Source organism: Martes martes, assembly GCF_963455335.1.
Source record: "Martes martes genome assembly, chromosome: 10".
Lineage (NCBI taxonomy): Eukaryota > Metazoa > Chordata > Mammalia > Carnivora > Mustelidae > Martes > Martes martes.
In genome coordinates, this window is record NC_137898.1 from 110,380,132 (window position 1) to 110,403,526 (window position 23,395).

General features: G+C 38.7%; 1 protein-coding gene across 1 annotated transcript in view; it reads left to right on the forward strand.

Moving 5' to 3' along the window:
* LOC308351004 (protein MFI) overlaps window positions 1-9,438 on the forward strand; it is a gene marked incomplete at both ends in the record, with an annotated part of 39,331 nt that extends 29,893 nt beyond the window's left edge. Inside the window, 2 exons of the mRNA XM_080816454.1 lie at window positions 7,012-7,067; window positions 9,287-9,438. Coding sequence (XP_080672580.1) covers window positions 7,012-7,067; window positions 9,287-9,438 — 208 coding nt within the window. The remainder of the gene's footprint in view (window positions 1-7,011; window positions 7,068-9,286) is intronic.
* Between the last annotated feature and the right edge of the window lie 13,957 nt (window positions 9,439-23,395).

Here is a 23,395-nt window from a genome sequence, read left to right on the forward strand (position 1 = left end):
AGATCACAAGTAGGCAGAGAGGCAGGCAGAGAGAGGAAGGGAAAAAGGCTTCCTTGCCGGGCAGAGAGCCTGGTGCGGGGCTCTACCCCAGGACCCTGGGATCATGACCTGAGCCAAAGGCAGAGGCTTCACCCACTGAGCCACCCAGGCACCCCTAGATGCTTTTTATTTCTTATCTGATTGCTGTGGCTAGGACTTCCAGTACTGTGTTGAATAAAAGTGGTGAGAGTGAACATTATTACTTTGTTCCTGATTTTATAAGAAAAATTCTCAGTTTTCACCATTGTTAGCTATGCGTTTTTTATATATAGGCTTTATTATGTTGAGGTATGTTCCCTCTAAACCTACTTTGTTTAGAGTTTTTATCATGAACAATATTGTGTTTTGTCAAATGCATTTTTATCATCTATTGAGAGGATCATATGGTTTTCCTCCTTCTTAGTGTTAACGTGATGTATCACATTGTTTTGCAAATACTGAGCTACCTTTGCATCCCTGAACTAAATCCCACCTGATTGTGGTGGATGATCCTCTTAATATTACTGACTTCAGTGTGTTAATATTTTGTTGAGGATTTTTGCATCTGTGTCATCAGATAAATTGGCCCATACTTTTGTTTTGTTTTGTTTTTCTGTGGTGTCTGACTGGTTTTGGCACCAGTGTAATGCTGACCTAATGGAATGAATTTGGAAGCTTTCCTTTCTCTTCTGTTTTTTGGAACAGCTTGAGAAGAATCAGTATTAAATCTTCTTTCTTTACTTTTTAAATGTTTTAATTTAAATTCAATTTAATTAACATACACTGCATTGTTAGTTTCAGAGGTACAGTTTAGTGATTCATCAGTTGCATGTAACACCCAGTGCTCATTACTTCAAGTGTCCTCCTTAATGCCCATCATCCAGTTACCCCATCCCCCCAACCAACCTCCCCTCCAGCAACCCTCAGTTTGTTCCATGTGGTTAAGAGTCTCTTATGGTTTGCCTCCCTCTCTGTTTTCATCTTATTTTATTTTTCCTTCCCTTCCCCTGTGTTCATCTGTTTTCTTAAATTTCACATATGAGTGAAATCATATGGTGTTTGTCTTTCTCCGACTGACTTTGCTTAGAATAATACCTTCTAGTTCCATCCATGTCATTGCAAATGGCAATATTTCATTCTTTTTCATGGCTGAGTAATATTCCTACACACACTATATTTTTGTCATCCATTCATTTGTCAGTGGACATCTGGGCTCTTTCCGTATTTTGGCTACTGTGGACATTGCTGCTATAAACATTGGGGTTCATGTGCCCCTTCAAGTCACTATGGTTGTATCTTTTGGATAAATACCTAGTAGAGCAATAGTGCAATTGCTACGTCATAGGGTAGCTCTATTTGTAACTTTTTGAGAAACCTCCATGCTGTTTTCCAGAGTGGCTATACCAGTTTACTTTATCACCAACAGTGTAAGAGGGTTCCTTTCCCTTTCTCTGCATCCTTGACAACATCTGTCATTTCCTGAGTTGTTAGCCATTTTGACTGGTGTGCAATGGTATCTCATTGTAGCTTTTATTTGTAGTTCCTTGAGGAGGAGTGATGTGTAGCATTTCTTGATGTGTGTCTCTTGGCCATTTGGATGTCTTCTTTGGAGAAATGTCTGTTCATGTCATCTGCCCATTTCTTGACTGGATTTTTTTTGTTTTTTGGGTGTAGAGTTTGATAAGCTCTTTATAGATCTTGGATACTAGCCCTTTATCTGTTCCGCCATTTGCAAATATCTTCCGTAGTTTGCCTTTTAGTTTTGTTGACTGTTAACCTTTGCTGTGCAAAGCTTTTATCTTGAAGTTCCAATAGGTCATTTTTGCTTTTCTTTCTCTTATCTTTGGAGACATGTCTAGCAAAAGTTGCTGTGGCCAAGGTCAAAGAGATTGCTGCCTGTGTTCTCCTCTACACTTTTGATGGATTCCTGTCTCACATTTAGGTGTTTCATCCATTTTGAGCTATTTTTGGTATGGTGTAAGAAAGTGGTCCAGTTTCATTCTTCTGCATGTGGCTGTCCAATTTTTCCAATACCATTTGTTAAAGATAATGTCTTTTCTTCATTGGATATTCTTTCCTGCTTTGTTGAAGATTAGTTGACCATAGAGTTGAGGGTTGATTTCTGGGTTCTCTGTTCTGTTTCACTGATCTGTGTGTCTGTTTTTGTGCCCTCACTATATTATCATGATGATGAGAGCTTTGTAATACAGCTTGACATCTGGAATTGTGATGCCACCAGTTTTGGTTTTCTTTTTCAACATTCCTTTGGCTATTCAGGGTCTTTTCTGGTTACATACAAATTTTAGAATTGTTTGTCCAGCTCTATGAAAAATGTTGATGGTATTTTAATAGGAATTGCATTGAACATGTTGATTGCTTTGGGTAACATAGACATTTTAGCAATATTTGTTCTTCCAGCATATGAGCATGGAATGTTTTTCCATTTCTTTGTGTCTTTCTCAATTTCTCTCACAGGTGTTCTATAGTTCTCAAGGTACAGATCCTTTACCTCTTTGGTTACGCTTATTTCTAGATATCTTGTGGTTTAAATGTTTGGTAGAGTTCACTTGTGAAGCCATCTGATCCTGGATTTTTTTTTTTAAGATTTTATTAATTTATTTGACAGACAGAGATCACAAGTAAGCAGAGAGGCAGGCAGAGAGAGAGGAGGGGAAGCAGGGTCCCTGCTGAGCAGAGAGCCTGATGCGGGGCTGATCCCAGGACCCTGGGATCATGACCCGAGCCAAAGACAGAGGCTCCAAACCACTGAGCCACCCAGGCGCCCCTGACCCTGGATTTTTGTTGGGGTTTTTTTGAATACTAATTCAGTTTCATTAAGAGTGATTGACCTGTTCAGTTTTTTCTATTTCTTCATCATTCAGTTTTAGAAGATCATGTGTTTCTAGGAATTTATTCATTTCTTCTCAGTTGTCCAACTTGTTGGTATATAATCTTTTGTATTTCTGTGGTGTCAGTTGTAGTTTCTCCAGTTTCGTTTCTAATTTTATTCTCTTTTTTTCTTGATGAGACTGGCTAAAGGTTTATCAATTTTATTGATTTTTTCAGAGAGCCACCTCTTGGTTTTATGGATCCTTTCTATTGTTCTTTTAGTCTCTATGTAATTTATTTCCTCTCTTGTCCTTATTTTTTTCTTTCTACTAGCTTTGGACTAATTTTTTTCTTTTTTTAGTTCCTTAGGTGTAAGTTTGGGTTATTTGAGATTTTTCTTGTTTCTTGAGTTTGGTGTGTATTATTACAAACTTTCCCTCTTAGAACTGCTTTTGCTGCATCGCATTGATTCTGGACTGTTGTGCATTCATTTTCATTTATCTCCATGTATTTTTTTTAAAGATTTTATTTATTTATTTGACAGAAAGAGAGATAGTGAGAGAGGGAACACAAGCAGGGGGAGTGTGAGAGGGAGAAATAGGCCTCCTGCTGAGCAGGGAGGCTGTTGTGGGCTCAATCCCAGGACCCGGGGATCATGACCTGAACCGAAGGCAAATGCCTAATGGCTGAACCACCCAGGCACCCAACTCCATATTTTTTATTTCCTCTTTCCTTTCTTTGTTAACCCATTGGTTATTAAGTAGTATATTGTTTAGCCTCCATGTGTTTGTGAATTTGTTTGTTTTGGTGAAGGTTTTTGGTAATTGATTTCTAGTTTCATACTGATGTGGTCAGAAAAGATGCTTGATATGATTTCAGTCTTCTTAAATTTATTGAGATTTCTTTTCTGGCCTGGTGTTTTGGCCTGACGTGTGATCTGTCTTAGAGAATATTTCATGTACACTTGAATATGTGTTCTGCTGTGTTTGGATGGAATTTTCTGTATAAATCTGTTAGATTCATCTGGTCTAATATGTTGTTCAAAGCCACTGTTTTCTTATTGATATTCTACCTGGGTAATCTGTCCATTGACTCAGATGCAGTGTTAAAATCCCCTAGTATTATTGTATAGGTGTCTATTTCTCCCTTAATATCTGTTAACATTTGCCAGATGCTTCTTTGTTGTGTGCAGAGGTATTTGCAATTGTTATATCCTCCCGTAGGATTGATCCCTTCATCATTATGTAATGTCATTCTTTGTCTCTGGCTCCTGTCTTTGTTTTAAAGTCTTTTTTGTCTGATATAAATATTGCTACTCTGGCTTTTTCTCCACGTCCATTTGTGTTATTCCATGCCTTCACCAGCAGTCTGTATGTGTCTTTATTTTGAAGTGATCTCCTATAGACAGCATATAGATGGTTCTTGTTTTTTTATCCATTCTGTCACCCTGTATCTTTTGATTGGAGTATTTAGCTCATTTACATTTAAAGTAATTATTGATAGGTGTACTTTTATTGCCATTTAGTTAATTTTTTTCTGGTTGTTTTTGTAGTTCTTTTCTGTTCTTGTTTTGTTTTCTTCCTTTGTGGTTTGTTTTCTTTAGTGGTATTCGTCTATTCTAACTTTATCTATGGAATCCTGGACAACAAATTTTCAAAGGAATCCAGCATGATTATTTGGAATACTTCAGTAACATTACTGAATTCAGGCTACTGATTATCTCCGGGAAGACCAAACTTGCAAACACCTTCCCCTACTCATGGCAGGAGTTAGGTATAAGCACCATTTTCGCAGTGTATTTATGGTCTCCACAGTGTACTTTCTGTTAGACCTTCTAGTCTCTAGATATTTGTAGTGGTCTTGATAACACCTTGTTTGTTAAGAATTTCAGCGTCTGACATTTTTCCCTTCAGTAAAATTGGTAGTGGAAATCTGTGGACACCCTTCAATAGTTAGACCATTAGAATGACATAAATGTGTCGAACGTTGATGTTCAGTGATGCAAACCAGTTTCTTCCCAGAAACCTTGTGTGCTAGCCTCTTGTGTGACAGATGGACACTCCACTAGAAACCATCATGGGCATCTTCTGATTGCAACAGCATCAACTGAGAATAATATTGTTACTGTGTTGAAGAATAGATAGAGTCAACTTAACTGTAGGACTCAAGGTTACTGAGGAGTACTGTTGCCCTTCTGCAGTATCCAGAGATAGGTCGCTATAGGCACTTAGAATGTAAAACAGTCCTTGTATTGTCATGATTAAATTACCCACATGATGGCTACTGTGACTGCTGCTGGCATTTATCCTGGTGGGTTTCAGGGTCATATTCTCTATCAAGATGGTTGTTCCTATTCCAGAGTCTTCATATTTTTCAAACTGCAAGTGAATTTTGACTTAAGTTGTTCAGTGGTCAGCTGCTGGGTTATCTTAGTCTTCTGATATTCAGGGAATCCTGTTGGTGAGAGCTCTTTGCCTTTGTGTGTTATGGGTATTTTCTATATCTGAAGCTGCTCCTTTGATATCTAAGACATGGTTTTTGGCTTCTCTGGTCAGGGAGTTTTCCTGGGCCATTAAGGTGTTAAATTGTTACTTTTGAGGGGTTCACTATATATTCCACATACACTTTATTTGGCAAAAATTTCCAAAAATATCTTAGAAAGACAGATCAGCATGGTAATACTCTCATTAGATTGCTGCTTCTGTTTGTAAAACTTAGATTTGTTCTTGGTTACAGCTGGTATGTACATTATGAGAAAAAAATTTTATGCAACGAAATAAATTCACGTCCTAATCTCAGGTAGAGCAGGGTTAGTGATCAGCCTTAAATACGGTATATGTTTGTGCCCCAGACTGTCAGGTCATAGCAAACAGTTGATTGGAGGTCCTTTATCTTGGTTTCTTGAAAGTAGAATGAAAACCTTTTGGTATATAAATCCAAGGAAGCAGGATAATTGACATCCAGCACTTCATAGTGCTCCTCTGAGGAGAGCGACCACCGAAGACAGAATTCGCCTAAATTTAAAATGAAGCCAGATTGAATTGTTTACTACAAGATCCTAGAGGGGGTTACACTGCCTGCTGTTTTCCAGCATCTTTTTCATGTGGCAGTGACTCAGCAGCATCCTGGTGAAGATCATGGAACAAAGTTCTTGGAGCAGCAATAGGTGGTAGTGACAAGAAGGCGCCAACTTAGACACGATGCTTTGTTATAATTAACTAGTGTTGGATAATATATACTTTCCTATAACAAAACAGACAAGCACACAGTCAACAAAAGTATAAAAACAATTCAAAAGGAATAAATAAATACTTGAAAAAATCACAGCGTTTTTCTGAATTATATAATTCAGAAATCTCACTTTTTCCCTTGTCAGCAACTGTTGGGACCTCCTCCGTACTTGATTTTTTGGGTGCAACCAACTCCTTACCTGATTTCAGAGGCTTGGGAAAAGGGATGAAAAAGGATAAGTCAGAGGAAACCTGCCTCTTTAAAGCTCTGCCTCATCTCTGTAGCTCATTGTGCCTTATCCTTCCCTATCTACGTCTTCTTGGGCGGCCTTGGTCTCCCTAATTCAGTCTCTCTGTTTAGGGAAGAGAGGTGGCAGCCGGAAAATTGTGCTTGACTTTAATGTAATTTCTTATATTCACCAGACATGGCAAAGATAGCACCATCACCCTAATAAGATCATAAAGCACACACTTTAGATTTCCGCTGACATGACAGAGACCACAAGTCTGACAGTCCAGAACCAAGGAGAAAGTTTTTTGTTGTTGTTCTTTTCCCCTGACTTTTTTCCTCCCAGAGAATTTTCTTTTGGTACTTTTCGAAGTTAACTGAGATCTTAGTTTGGGGACGTGACGTTGCAGGAGTGGAACAAGATAGAATGAGAAGAGTTGTGCTGGAGGGAGATCAGAGAGCATGACTATGGTAGATGGTATTCCTCCTCCAACACCTTGTTTTAGGGGTTGTCTTACATACATGGGAGGTAGCTAGAGATGGAACAGTCATGAGAATTAAACATTGAACCTGTGCATTTGTCACCATCAATCCAATATTTCATAGAGAAAGTGAAATTTTAGAAGTAGTCTAACAGGTACTAATAGATCAGTTTATTACTAATACATCGATTTAATTTAATGAATGCCCATATAATGTGCTTAGGTATATTGCCAACTGGAAGGAAATTGCTACAAGCAACTCTTCAGATAACTTCAAAAGTAGGTGATTTTTAGCAATACTTTTATGGGGAATTCTTGTGAACAAAATGACACATTCCACACATGCACACATTTCTAAGCACCTACGTCTCAGCACCTTGCACAGTATATAGACAGAGATGAATTTGCTAAGTCCTTTTTACCTTTACATGTAAGCTTATTATTTGGGAATAGAAGAAAATTTTCATTTTATTTAGATTGGATAAAATGGTTTAAAAAAACGAATCCTCCTTTTGAAAAGTTGCTTCTCTCATGGTAATTATTTTTAATGAGCAGAATTCACTTGGCAAAACAAATGCCTCAAAATGTTAGAAATAGGGGGCCTGCCTGGCTCAGTTGTTAGAGCGTGTGACTCGATCTAGAGGTCACGAGTTCAAGCCCCACGTTGGGCATGGAGCCTACTTTAAAAAAAATTTTTTTAACATTAGAAATATTTTTTAGTTTCTATGCCACTTGTCTTGCCAGTGGTCCACAGTGCTGAGAAGCTGAGAGTGATAGCCTATTGAGGAAGCATATTTTCATGTCCTAGAAATATCAGGAATTCTAACATAGCTCAAGCCTAATTGTGGGTATTGTATAATCTGAGTGTATGGCTTCTGTCCTGTGATCATCAGTGAGAGGCAGTAGGTTACAGTTGTGGAATGTTGATTCAAATTGCCTGGTTCCGATTTTTGGTTCTGCCGTTTGACGTCTGTATGGTACTGGGGAAATTACTGACTCAGTTTCCTCATCTGTGAAATGAGAAGAACAGCAGTACCTAGCTCATCGGTTGTTGTGAGGTAACATGTGTGAAGAGTTAGAATAGTGCCTGGCACATGTCCGTGCTCTGTAAATGTTAGCCGCCATTCATCTTAACCTACCTATTCCCAACTCACCACCACCAACCAACGGCCTCCAAACTGACAATCCCCCACACAATAGTGATCTTTTACAGATTTAAGTCAATACAGTTAACACGTTTATTTAACAAACTCTTCTTTAGCAGTGACTATGTGGAAGTGCTGTCTTAAAGTGCTTTATAAAATTAACTCATTTAATTTTCAGAACAGCTCAATGAGACAAGGTTCATTTTACAGATAAGCAAGATACGAAGTTACTTGCTCAAGGTCACACAGTCAGTTCCTGCGAGGGCGAGGATTTGAACGGAGGCAGGCTGGCTTTAGAAACCACACCCCTAGCGATGAGCTCCTCTGCTGTTTCATACTTTCCCACTGTGCTTGGAATACAGTCGTAACTTTGTCATGGCTTTCTGGCCCTGACTCGCCTTCCACCCTGCTCATGTCCCGCTCTGCCCCTCCCCCACACCCTGCATCACCAGCCTCTTGCCTGTTCCTCAGAAATGCTCTGTGGTTTCCACTTGAGGGGTTTAATCAGTCGATGGCCTTCTAGAGAACAGTTTTTGATAACTCCCTCCACTTGACAGCAGGGATTAGTCTGTTTGATATGAATCCCCACCCTGTAGCACCTGGTAGGTTCTCAGTGGTAGATAAAAGAATATCAAGGAATGACAAATAAGAAATTGAAGCAGAGAATATAAATACTGAGTTAAAAGAGTTTACTGTGAAAAGAAGGAAAGTTATAACATGGCGATTGGAAGGAGCATAAAATCGAGTGAAAATTATTTTAAGTAGGGGGGACTTGTCCTGTCAGTGCAGTCAGTGGAAGGTGACACATTGAAGCTGTTGGCATGGGAGAAGAGGAGAGACTGTGGGCCCTTTCTCCAAGAAGCACAAGGAAATCAAATCCAGAGAAGATACGGAACTTCTAGCTCTAGGGAGAGAAAAGGCTTCTCTTCATTTATTGGCTAATAGTTAATTACAGAGCACCAGCTGAATGCCCAACTAACTGTTAGGTTCTTTACAGGCACCCTCACACTTAATTCTCATAGAAATTTTGAGCTACGTATGTGCCATTGCTATTCCCATTTTACAGACGGGGTTAAGTAACCTGCCCCAAATTATACCGCTACTTAGTAGTAGATCAGACCTCACACCCAGATCCTGCGGAGCCTGTTTGTAGAGATGGACAACGATGGTGTCGCAAGTAGATGAACTAGGAAATTTGAGACATTTCTGGCTAAGTAAGATACAGAGGTATCTGCTCTAAGAGTGGTGAGAAAGACTGTGGAAGAGACCTGGTCTGGTAGATAGAGACGTATTGAATGAGTCTAGACCTTGTCATATCTGCCATCCTTCTAAACGTTTGTCATTTCTCTTTAGGTTACACACTTGAGCAACCATGGAAAAAAAGATATGACTATGCAGATATATCAGAGGAGAAAATGGGAACACCAGAAGATAATTTAGATGGAAATATTTATAAAAAGTCAAATTCTACTAGACTAACACCTGATTCCACTTACGGAATATAAAAATGAAGTACTCTGCTTTTCTGAGCTATAGCCCTTCAAGCCCGGATTCTATTGGTTATAGTCAAGAGAGAGTTTATTCTGTCCGGGATGACTTGCATTTTTTTGGCACAGAATCTGTGTAGCTCAGTTAAGTAAGGAAGCCTAAAGAGAAACAGGACATCAGACTGAATCCAATGTCATGAAGAATGTAGAAATTACTTCTTGTATTCTAACAATCCCACTTAAATAAATACATGTAGGTGCAAAAAAATCTTCAGATTGATTTTCTTCTTTACTTCAAGCATTCTTTATTTGTACATTCATGTCAGGCAGAGCTCTTTTTCCACTTAAAAAAAAGGGAGTGGGACAATGTGGTAAGTTCTCCTTTTGTCGGGAAAGCCAAAGCCCTACCAGAAACCCCAGCCCTTGTCACCTAAGGCATCCTTGAAATGAAACTGGGTCACGGGGCACCCTTAGCTAAAGAAGCTAGAAAAGCAAAATCTGCCTTTCAGCTTCCACAGGAGAGGAGTAAAGGAGTGGAGGTACCTGCTGGGTCTCCCACACCCTCCCAGTCTGAATTACTCTGTGTTTCCAGAAGCAACCTTTCCTACTACTCATCATCCTACTTTCCACACTGTATCTTTACAAATCTGTCTATAATCCAACTGACTAGAGGCTTGTACCCTTGAGTACTGAAACAAAAACAAAAACAAAAACCAGCATTCAGAGGATCTACTCTATATTTAAGAAAAAAAATCAGATTTATTGTGATATAATTTTTTGAGATAGAATTTCCCATATTGAGTGTTCAGTTGGAGTTTAAACAGATGTATACATTCATGTAAATATAACATTCAAGACATAAAGCATTTACATCACCCCCAAATTGTGCATCCTTGCAGTCAGTCCACTCACCTCACTCTAAGCCCCTGGAAAGCACTGATCTCCTATGAATCACTACAGTTCTTCCTTTGCTAGAACGTCATATAAACGGAATGATTCCATCGGTAGTCTTTTTTTGGTTCTCTTCTTTCATTTAGCATAATGCTTTTGAGATTCATCCTTCTTGTCACTTATATCCATAGTTCATTCCTTTTTTAGTGACTAATATTCCGTTGTATGGCTATCCCACAATTTGGGATTCACCAATTGATGGACATTTGGTTGTTTCTGGTTTGGGATCATTATGAATGAAGCTGCTTTGAACAGTCATGTGTGAGTCTTTGTGGGTACATATATTTTCATTTCTCTTGGGAAATACCTGGGAGGGGAATAGCTAAGGCAAACTATATTTTATAAGAAACTTTTTTCTCTTTTTTATATTTATATAAAATAACATGTAAAATACAAATGTATTTTAAAATTAGAAATGTATTACTGACATATAATTGACATACAGTGTTATATTGGTTTCAGGAACACAAGATACTCATTTGACAATTCTATGCCCATTGCTCACTATGATAACTATAGTCACCGTACAACATTATTTTATGAGATCATTAACTATATTTCCTATGCTGTACTTTCCATCTCCTTGAGTTATTTAATAACTGGAAGTCTGTGCCCCTTAATCCCCTTCATGTATTTTTTGTTTGTTTGTTTAAAAGATTTTATTTATTTATTTGACAGAGATCACAAGTAGGCAGAGAGGCAGGCAGAGAGAGAGGGGGAAGCAGGCTCCCCGCTGAGCAGAGAGCCTGATGCGGGGCTCGATCCCAGAACCCTGGGATCATGACCTGAGCTGAAGGCAGAGGCTTTAACCCACTGAGCCACCCAGGCGCCCCCCCCTTCATGTATTTTAACCAACCCACCATTCACCTGTCCTTTGGCAACTACCCGTTTGTTCTCTGTATTTAAACTTTTATTTTTTTGTTTGTTTTACAGTTTTTGGATACCTCATATAAATGAAATCCTATAGTGCTTGTCTTTGATTTATTTCATTTAGCATAATACTTTCAACATCCTTCCATGTTGTCACGAAAGTCAGTCTTTTTTATGCCCAAGTAATATTAGTATGTGTCTGTTTATCCCATCTTGTTATTATAGATAATGCTGCAATAAACATAGGGGTTTAGGCACCTGAGTGGCTCAGTCAGTTAAGCGGCTGCCTTCAGCTCAGGTCATTATCTCAGGGTCCTGAGGTCAAGCCCCACAGCAGGCTCCCTGCTCAGTGGGGGGTCTGCTTCTCCCTCGGCCTCTGTTGCTCCCCCTGCTTGTGCTCTCGCATTTGCATGTGCTCTCCCTCAAATAAATAAATAAAATTTTTTTAAAAATAGAGGTGCATATATCTTTTCAAATTAATGTTTTTGTTTTGAGTAAATAGTAGTGAAATTACTGGATCATATGATAATTCTATTTTTAATTATTTGAGAAACTTCCATACTGTTTCTTACAGTGTCTTTACAGTTGAAACTCCCACTAAGAATGCATGAGAGCTCCCTTTTCTCCACATCCTTGTCAACACATTATTTACCTTTTTAATCCTAGCCATTCTGATGGGTGTAAGGTGGTACCTCGTTGTGGTTTTGGTTTACATTTCCCTGATGATTAGTAATGTTGAACATCTTTTTATATGTTTGTTAGCCATCTGTATGTCTTTGGAAAAATGTCTTTCAGGTCTTGTGTCCATTTTAAAATCAGATTATTTGGTTTTTTTGGTGTTGGGTTGTATAAATTCTTCGTATATTTTGGGTATTAATCCTTTATCATATCATTTGCAAATATATTCTTCCATCCAGCATGTTTGCCTTTTTGTTTTGTTGATAGTTTCCATTGCTGTGCTTTTTATTTTGCTGTAATCCCAGTAGTTAATTCTTGCTTTTGTTTCCTTTGCCTGAGAAGACCTATCCATAAATACATTGCTAACGCTGATGTCTAAGAGATTACTACTTATGTTTTCTTCTAGGAATATTATAGTTTCAGGTCTCACATAAAGATCTATAATCCAGGGGCGCCTGGGTGGCTCAGTGGGTTAAGCCGCTGCCTTCGGCTCAGGTCATGATCTCAGGGTCCTGGGATCGAGTCCCGCATCGGGCTCTCTGCTCAGCAGGGAGCCTGCTTCCCTCTCTCTCTCTGTCTGCCTCTCTGTCTACTTGTGATCTCTCTGTCAAATAAATAAATAAATAAAAATCTTTAAAAAAAAAAAAAAAAAAAAAAAAAAAAAGATCTATAATCCATTTGAGCTTATTTTTGTGTATGGTGTAGAAACACAGTCATTTCACTCTTTTGCCTGTAGATGTCCAGCATGTAGTTTCTCCAGCACCATTTATTGAAGAAACTGTCTTTTCCCTGTTGTATATTCTTAGTTCCTTTGTCATAAATTAATTGTCCATATAACCATGGGTTTATTTCTGGGCTGGCTGTCCTGTTCCATTGATCTATGAGTTCATTTTTGTGCCATTACCATACTGTTCTGGTTTCTGCACCTTTGTAGTATATTTGGAGTCTGAGATTGTGATACGTCCAGCTTATTTCTTTTTCAGGATTACTTTGGCTGTTCAGGGTCTTTCGGTTCCATACAAATTTTAGGATTATATGTTCTAGTTTTGTGGAAAAATTCTGTTGGTATGTTGATAGGAGTCGCATTAAATCTGTAGATTGCTCTGGGTAGTATGAACATTTTAACAATGTTAATCTCTATAATCTGTGAGCATGGTGTATCTTTCTATTTGTGGTGTTCTCAGTTTCTTTCCTCAGTACCATACAGTTTTCAGAGTACAGGTTGAGTTTATTCCTAGGTATTTTATTATATTTAGTGTAATTGTGAATTCGATTGGCTTCTTCATTTCTCTTTCTGGTTCTTTGTTATTAGTGCATAGAAACACAACACATTTCTTTATGTTAATTTTGTATCCTGTAAGTTTACTGAATTCATTTATGAGTTCTAATAGTTTTTTGGTGGAGTCTTTCAGGTTTTCTATGTGTAGTATCATGTCATCTACAAATAGTGATAGTTTTACTTCTTCCTCACAGTTTTGATGCCTTTTATTTCTTTTTCCTGTCTGGTTGCTACAGCTAGGACTTTCCAGTACTATGTTGAATGCAGGTGGTGAGAGTGGACATTCTTGTCTTTTTCCTGAGCCTGGAAAAAAAGTTCCATTTTTTACCATCAAGTATGATGTTAGCTATCATAAGAACTTTTGAAGGTATGTTCCCACTATACCTGTGTCATTGAGTTTTATCATGAAAGAGGTTGTATTTTGCCAAATGCTTTACCTGTATCTTTTGAGGGGATAATGTGGTTTTTGTCCTTCTTCTTGTTAATGTATCACATTGATTGCTTTGTGAATATTGAACTACCTTTGTATCCCTGGAACAAATCCTATTTGATTGCGGTGAATGAATCTTTTAATGTTTTGTTGGATTCAGTTTGCTAATGTTCTGGTGAGGATTTCTGCTTACACATTCATCGGAAATACTGGCCTATAGTTTTCTTTTTTTTAGTGTCTTTGTCTGGTTTTGGGATCAAGGTAATGCTGGCCTCCTAAAATGAATTTGGAAGTTTTCCTGTCTCTGTCTTTTTTTGGAGTAGTTTGAGAAGAATAAGTATTAACTCTTCTTGAATGTTGTGTAGAATTCACCTATGAAGTCATCTAATCCAAGACTTTTGTTTGTTGGAAATTTTTTGATTACTGATTCAGTTTAATTACTGGTAATGATTTGATCATATTTTCTGTTTCTTTCTGATTTAGATCAGAAGGTTGTATGTTTCTAAGAATTTAATCATTTCTTCTAGGTTGTCCAGTTTGTTGGTGTATAATTTTCCATGATGTTCTCTTGATGCGGTGTCAGTTATTTCTCCTCCTTCATTTTTCATTTTAGAGTTCTCACTGAGATTTGTTAATTTTGTTTATCTTTTCACAGAGCCAGCTCTTAGTTTCATTGATCCTTTCTATTCTTTTATTTATTTTTTTAAAGATTTTTAAAATTTATTTGAGAGTGTGTGTGTGTGTATGTGTGTGCACGTGCATGCAAGGATGGGGCAGTGAGGGAGGGAGAGAATCTCTAGCAGACTCCATGCTGAGCGTGGAGTCCAACACTGGGCTCAATCTCGTGACTCTGAGATCATGACCTGAGCTGAAACCGAGTTGGATGCTTAACCAGCTGAGCCACCCAGGCGCCCCTCTCTTGTTCTTTTAATCTCTATTTTATTTATTTTCACTCTAATCTTTTTGTTTTCCTTCTACTAGCTTTGGGCTTAGTTTATTCTTTTTTTTTAGTTCCTTTAGGTGTAAGGTTAGCTTGTTTGGGAATTTTTCTTGTTTCTTGGGTTATGCCTGTATCATTATAAACTTCCCACTTAGAACTGTTTTCGCTCTGTCTCAAAGGTTTTTGGACCATTGTGGTTTCATTTTCATTTGTGTTCATGTATTTTTTTTATTTCCTCTTGATTTCTTTGTTGACCCATTGGTTGGTTAGTAACATGTTGTTTAGCCTCCATATTTTTGTATTTTTTCCAAATTTTTTCTTGTAATTGATTTCTAGTTTCATTCCACTATGGTCAGAAAAGATGTTTGATAAGATTTCATATTCTTAAATTTATTGAGACTTGTTTTGTGGCCTAACATGTGATCTGTGTTAGAGAATGTTTCATATGCACTTGAAAAGAATGTGTATCGTGCTGTGTTTGGATGGAATGGTCTGTACACGTCTGTTAGGTCCATTTGGTCTAATGTGTTACTTAAAGCCACTGTTTCTTTGTTGATTTTTCTTTTCTTTTTTCTTTCTTTTTATTTATTTATTTGACAGGCAGAGATCACAAGTAGGCAGAGAGGCAGGCAGAGAGAGAGAGAGAGAGAGGTGGAAGCAGGCTCCCTGCCAAGCAGAGAGCCCGATGCGGGGCTCAATCCCAGGACCCCGAGATCATGACCTGAGCCGAAGGCAGAGGCTTTAACCCACTGAACCACCTAGGCTCCCCTTTGTTGATTTTTCTGTCTGGATGATCTATTCCTTGATTTAGTGGGGTGTTTAAGTACTCTAGTATTACTGTGTTTCTTTTTGTCTATTATTTGCTTTATGTATTTAGGTGCTTCTGCGTTGGGTACATAGATATTTATAGTTTTATGATCTCATTGGATTGATCCCTTTATCATTATGTAATGCCCTTCTTTATCTCTTGTTAAAGTCTTTGTTTTAAAATTTATCTTTTCTAGTGTAAGTATTGTTAACCCAGTTTTTGTTCCACTTCTATTTGCATAGAATAACTTTTTCCATGCCTTTACTTTCACCCTGTATGTATCTTGAGGTTTAAAGTGATGTCTTACAGGCAGTATATAGATAGGTCTTATTTTGGGGTGGGGGCACCGTATTTTTTATCCATTCTGCCACCCTGTGTCTTTTGATTGGAGCATTTAGCCCATTTACATTTAAGGTCATTTTTTCCCCCAAGACTTTATTTATTTATTTGACAGAGAGAGAGGGAACATAAGGGGGGGAGAGTCAGAGGGAGAAGCAGACTCCCCGCTGAGCAGGGAGCCCAATGCGAGGCTCAGTCCCAGGCCCTTGGGATCATGACCTGAGCCAAAGGCAGATGCTTAGCTGACTGAGCCACCCAGTGCCCCTACATTTAAAGTAATTATTGATAGATATATAGTTAGTACATTTTATTAATTGTTTTATGGTTATTTTTGTAGTTCTCTGTTTCTTGTTCTTTTGCTTGCTTCCCATGTGGTTTGATGGTTCTCTAGTGTATGCTTTGGTAACTTTATTTTTTGTGTATCATAGTTTTTTGATTTGTGGTTACTGTTAGTTTTGTATATAACATCCTATGTGCATAGCAGTCTATATTAAGTTGATGGTCACTTAAGTTCGAACACACTGTTAAAGTACTCAATTTTTATTCCTTCCTCCATGTTTTATGCCTATGAAGCCATCGTTTACATGTTTTTATTTTCTATATCCCTTGACTAATTTTTGTAGACAGAATTGAATTGATTATTTTTATGTTTCAGCCTCCATACTGGCTATATGAGTGATCAATCTATCATTACTGTATGTTTGGTTTTTACCTGTAACATTTTTCCTTTCATAATTTTCTTTTAGTTACAGCCTTTGCTTTTCACGTGGAGAATTCCCATTAACATTTCTTATAAGGGTAATTTAATGTGATGAACTTATTTTTACTTTGTTTTTTTGGGGAAACTCATTATTTCTCCTTTGGTTCTGAATGATAACCTTACCGGGTAGGGTATTCCTGGTCGTAGGTTCTTTTCCTTTCAGCATTCAGATATATCACGCGCCTTGCTTCTGGCCTGCAGAGTGTCTGCTGAAGAATCAGCAGCAAGCCTTTTGGGATTTCTCTTGTAGATAACAGTTCTCTTTTTCTCTTGCTGCTTTCAAGATTGTCTCTTTATCATTATTCTTTGCAATTTTAATTATTATATGTCCTGGTGTGGACCTCCTTGGGTTGTTTTAGGGGCTCTCTGTGCCTCCTGGATCTAGATGTCTGTTTCCTTCCGCTAATTATTAGGAAAGTTTTCAGCTATTATCTCTTCAAATAACTTTTTGTCCCCTTCTCTCATTTCTCCTTCTGGGATCCCTATAATGTGAATGTTATTATGCCTGATGATGTCCAGAATTCTCCTAACCTATTCTCTTTTTTTATTATTCCTTTTTCTTTTGCTGCTCAGCTTGTTTTCTTTCCTTTATCTTGTCTTCCAGAATGCTGATCTATTCTTCTGCATCCTCTAATCTACTATTAATTCCCTCTAGTGTATCTTTCATTTCTGTTAAAAATTCTTCAGCTCTGACTGGTTCTTTTTTATATTTATTGTTTCCTGGTTGAAGTTCTCACTGAGTTCATTCGCTCTTTTCTCAAGTCCAACAAATATCTGTGTGACCGGTACTTTGAATTCTTTATCAGAGATATTGCTTTTCTCTGTTTCATTGAGCTGCTTTACTGAGATTCTGACTTGTTTTTTCATTTGGGACCTATTTCTCTGTCTCCTCATTTTGTCTGACTCTGTATTTGTTTCTACGTCAGGTGTGTCCTCTGATCTTGGAGGGGGTGACCTTGTGTAGAAGAGGTCTTTTGGTGTGTTAAAGTACAGTCTCCTAGAGTCACCAGGATTAGGTGCTTCAGGGGTGTCCCCTGTGTGGGCTGCATGCACCTTCCCATTATGGCTGAAGCACAGTTGCCTCTAGCCCAGCCTGCCGCAACGACCCGCTTTGCCTCCTGTGGGTACACTGGGCACACTGGGCAGCATTTGCTTCCAGTGTTGTCGGGAGGCCCAACGGTGATCACCAGAGGTTCGCTGCTGCGTGGAGCCAGCAGTCAGGCAGCTGTCTGCGGTGAGCCTCTGTCACAGCTGCAGGTGCACTGGAGGTCAGGGCTCGCTCCCTTCACACCCGGCCAAGGAGCCAGGCTGCTGTAACAGGGGGCACACTGGTATGTGTGGTTATCTGCTTTGCTGTCCAGGGCAGGGGTCACTTTGGAGAGATGCTGGTCCCGGCCAGGGCTGCCTGCAGAGTGTGGTGGAGCCAAAGCTGCTCTGGGTAGAGGGCTGGGGTAGGTCTGCAGGGGGAAGCACAGAAGCAGGGCATACTCTCTAAGCCAGGTAGGTAGAGAGTGTTAGTGTTGGCTCCTACAAGCTTCTGGCTACCTAGGCTGGGGAAGGAGAGAAAAACGGCACCCATGAGCATGTTTGTTCCTGGAGAAGTCTACGGATCCCTGCCCCTTTGGCACATGTTCTCCTTCACGTATGTCTTAGGCACTTTTCAAACTGCTGCTGCTGTGCTGTGTCTTGGGCAGAGTTATTTAGATGTTGGCTCTTTAAGGGTAAGGACTGTTTCTTGTTGCCTTCACACTCTCCCGCCGTGAAGCCTGCTGATATTTAAAACTTCTGAAGTTGAGATCCACTGATTTATAAACTCACCAGAGTTAAGCTCCACTGGTTTTCAAGCCAGGTATCACGGGAACTCATCTTCCTTGTCGCAGGTTCCCATTGCCAGGGATGCCCAGTGTGGGGTCTGATTCTCCCACTTCTCCTTGCTTGTGATGTCCCTCCTGTTTTTGGTTAATTGCTTGGGGTGGGGGTGTGCAGTCGGGGCGGGGGCGAGGGGGTAGTTCCCACCCTTTTCTCCACCACTCCTTCCCTTTTTCGGTCTGGACTTCTGTCCAAGATTAGCTTTAGTAAACCTGTTCTGCCAGTCCTTGGGTCATTCTCAGAGTTAGTTGCAATACATATAGTTGTTACCTTGGTGTGTCTATGGAATGAGTTGCATCCAGATCCTCCTACTTGGCCATCCTCCCTCCTGTCAAACTCAAGAATCTGTTTTTTAAAGTGCCTGTACCATTTTGCATTTCTATCAGCAATGAACAAGTTTGGGTTGTTCCACTTATATTTTGTTGCTTTGTGTTGTCAGATGTTTCAATTTAAGTATTCTAGTGCATGTATACTGAAGGGCATCTCATTGTGATTTCAGTTTTTGCATTTCCTGAATGACTTAGGATGTGAGGGTCTTTAATGTGCTTATTTCCCAATCGGATGTTTTTCTTGGTAAGGTAGCTTTTAAAGTCTTTTGCCAATTTCAAATTAGATTGTTTATTTCCTTATTGGGTTAAAAGGTTTCAAAAGATATGTTCTAAAAGCAAATCCTTATCTGATACTGGCTTGGCAGGCATGGATGGTGTTTTCATTCTTTCATAATGTCTTTTAAGGAGAAAAGGGAATTCATTTTAATAAAGTCCAGATTACCATTGTTTTTCTTTTATGGCCAGTGCTTTAGTGACTCCGCTATGAAATCTTTTGTGTATAGTGGGAGAGAAGATTTGAAATTTGGGAGGGGAGAGGGTTTGCATATGGATATGTTTTTTGTTTCTTGAGGTTTGTTTTGTTGTTTTTTGTTTTATAAATACTATCCTTTCCCAATTAAATTACCTTGGAGACTTTGCTGAAAATCACTTAGTCATATATGAGGGTCTGTTCCTGGATTCCTTATCCTGCTCTATTAATCTGTGTGTCTCATCTTTATGACAATGCCACCCTGTATTTGTTACTATGGCTTTAAATCTTTCAACATGTTTTGTATTGTTGTTTTCCTTTCTAAAATTGTTTTCGCTTTTTAGTTCCTCTGCATTTCTACATAGATATTAAGCTCCAAAAGAAAAAAAAAGAAAAAGAAGCTTGCTTGCATTTTGATAGGATTGCATTGTTTCCATGCATGTATCAATTCAGGGAGAATTGCTGTCTTAACAATACTGAGTCTCCCAATCCATGAACACAGTACATCTCTCTGTATATATTTAGGCCTTTGCTTTCTCATTAATGTTTTATAAATTTCAGCATACAGGTACTTCACATATTTTATTAAAATTATGCCCAGCTATTTCATGTTTTTGGTAATGGTTTTTAAATTTTAATTATTGTTTTTTAATTTCTTTTTCAAACTGTTCATTACTGGTGATAAAGGAAAATTTTACAGATATTTTATTTCCTGATATAATTGACTTTCATTTAGCAATTGATGAATTGGGACACATCCAGTCTAGAAAATAGAAGCTTCTTACAAAGCAAGAGATTTCATAGACCAAGGCGAACAGCAACAAGAAGTTACACTGGGCACTTAATTGGTTAAAATAGGATTACTTTTCAGATGGAGAAAAGGGAAGACTTGGACCTTGGTTAAGTAACTTAGGCTGAGGAAGCAAGTGCTAGTTGGTTGGTCTGAGCATTCCTTTTCTGGGAGAGCTGAGCATAGAAACTGGTTTGCTTTGTTTTGGTTTGCTGATGTGGGAAGTAGAATAAGTGACTCCATCTTGGGCCTAGTCTGGACACTGACACTGGTATCCAGAAATATTGTTGATGTTTTGTATATTGACCTTTATCATGTGATCTTATTAAACTCACTAGTTCTAGACTTTTTAATATATAGAATCTTGAGGATTTTCTACATAGATAATCATGTCATCTGCAAATGGAAGATAATTGTACTTCCTTTCAAACTGTCTTTTCTTTTGTTTTCTTTGCTCTACTGCATGGGTACAAACTCCAGTACATTATTGAATAGGACTAGTAAGAGCAGCATCCTTACCTTGTTCCTCCTCTTAGGGGGAAAACATTTAGTCTTTCACTGTTAAGTATGACACAAGCTGTGTTTTCCATAGATGGCCTTTATCAAGTTGAAAATGTTCCTTTTATTCCTAATTTGATGAATTATCACAAATGTTGAATTTTGTCACATTTTTTTCTGCATCTATTGACATGAACATCTGGTTTTTCTTTGTTAGTTCATTAACGTTGATTTTCAAATACTAAGCCACCCTGGTATTTCTGGAATAATGTGATTTGGTCATGATGTACTGTCTTTTTTTTTTTTTTTCATATTGATATAATTGATTTACTAATATGTGCTTCATGTTCATGATACTGGTCTTCAGTTTCCTTGTTAACTCTTGTAATTTTTGATAAAAGGGTAATGCAGGCCTCATAAAGTGGCCTCTTATTAATATCAGGAATATTTGAGTAGCACTGGTATTACTTCTTCCTTAGAAGTAGAAGGCACTGATTCATCAGGGTTATTTTCATTGTGTTTCTTTTCATGTGATGAATATGTTTGAGAGGCATATGAAATCCACTTTCCATGTTGGGTTTACACCACAATGACCTTAAACACATTTGTAGCCAGTTGACTGATTACCCATTTTTCTCTTAAAATATTTACAACTCTTATAACCATGCACACCTAAAAAAAAAAGTTGTTTTAAAAATATGAAGTTTAGGGGCAGCTATGTGGCTCAGTCCATTAATTATCTGACTCTTGATTTCGGCTTAGGTCATATCGGGGTTGTGAGATCGAGCCACATATCAGGCTCCACACTCAGCATGGAGTCTGCTTAAGATTCTCTCTCTCCCTTCTCCATCTGCTCCTCTCCCGCTCATGTTTGTCCACTGTCTAAAATAAGTAAGTCTTTTAAAAAATATTAAGTTCAGCATTATTTACAAAGATTTAGAAGTCTGCAGTGAATATTCAAACACTGTATATACCACCAGGGAACATTTGGGGTAGTTTTCAAGTAAGCTAACATTGAAATCTACTAGCAAAGCTAACAATAGCACTCAGAATCTGGTTTCAAAATTGTTGAGTTGGAGAATATATTTTGCTTCTAAAACTTGTTTTTCAGCTCTAGGGTCAGAGTTAGGGTATGTACCTGGTATTTTGCAGTTTAGAGGTTAAACTGCATGAGGGTTAGGGTTATGGTTAGTGTTAGGAGTAGGGTGAGGGATTAGGTTATGTACCTGGTATCCCGCATTTCAGAGATCTCTCCAGAGAATAAAACCCCAGACTTCTGCTGGCACGAGAATAAACGTAGCAGCCATCCAGAGCTGAGGCAAGGAGGGATTTGGGGCTCTAACTACTCTTTAAATACATATTCAGTTGGTCCTTTTGACCTCTACCTTCCCAGCCATTTTAAGAAATACTACCGGTACTTAAATGTTTGGGCTCTTCTCCCCGATAACTAGGCTGCTTCTCAGCTCTTCTTAGTGTGTGCTCAGGAAGCCACTGTCTTCAGGTCTAGGGTTAGACTCAGGGTGTGTGCCTGGTGTTTTGCAGTTGAGACTTCTCCAGAGGGTAAGGGTTAGTGTTAAAGAGTTAAATTTAGGGATTAGAGTTAGGTGTTAGGGTATGTCCCTGGTAATTGGTAGTTGAGTCCTCTGCACATCATAAAACCCCTGACTTATGCTGGAGTTAGGGTTAGGGCTAGGGGCCAGGGGTCGGGGGTTAGGGTTTCTGCCCGTATTCCTGCATAGAACTTGTTAGTTCTTGCAATGGCATTCATCGGATTTGTATAAAGTATACAGTACTTCTATTACTTGTAAGAATGACTCAGCCATACCCATTAGGATGGCTACTATAAAAACAAAAACGAGGCGTTGATGATGTGGATATTGGAACCCTTGTGCACTGGCGGTAAGCACGTAAAATGGTGTAGCTGCTATGGAAAGTAGTATGATAGTTCCTCAAAAAATAAAAAATATAATTACCACAGGATCCAGAAGTCCCACTTTTGGTATATTAAGAGAGGTCTGTACAGCCATATTCATAGCATTATTCCTAACAGCCAAAAGGAGAAAGCGGCCAACATGTCCGTTGATGGATAAATGGGTAAAAGAAACGGTGGCATAATACATACAATGGAATATTCAGTCTTGAAAAAGGAAGGAAATTCTGACATACACGAATGAAACTTAAGGTCATTATGTTCATGAAATAAGCCAGTCACAAAAACACAAATATTGTATGATTTTACTCATAGGAGGTAGCTAGGGACAGAAATTAGAAGGGTGGTTGCCAAGGGCCACCCAGAGGGGAGATATACTGGGGAGCTGTGGACTGGTCGTACAGTTTCAGTTGTGCAGTGGGGGAAGGGCACTGGAGACGAGCTGCACGACACTGAATGCACTTAGCACTACTGAGCTGTACACTTACGAAATAGTAAGGCTGGTCAAGTGATGTGTATTTTACCACAGTTAAAAAATAGTGAGCCACACGTTATGCGTAGACCAGCAGTGAACACACACTTACCACATGGCGAGAGCCTAGGAAAATCATGACCATTTCTCTCCTACACGTTTCTGTCCCCGTTTGGAAACACTGACCTTCACTTTCAATACTGTGTGTCAGTGTTTCATGCTCTCACCATGCCAGTGACAACAAAAAATCCCTCCAGACGCTGTGAAATGTCTTCTGTGAGGGCGCGGAGTCAGGAAGCAAAACCACCCCCGAGAAACACTGCTTTAGGATCACAAACTGTGCCTAAGTGCACAAAGTACACATTTTTACATATTGCTGCATTAGAAATCTTATGCATGCTGTACCTTATGGGCAAGCTACAGAATTTTTTAGGAAATACTTTTCAGTATGTAAGATTTTCACCCTCCTCACCAAATTCTGAATCTAAATTTTATAAAAATCTGACTCTATGGCATTTATGCAAAATTCATTTTTATAGAAATGAGAGCCTGAAACTCTGAAG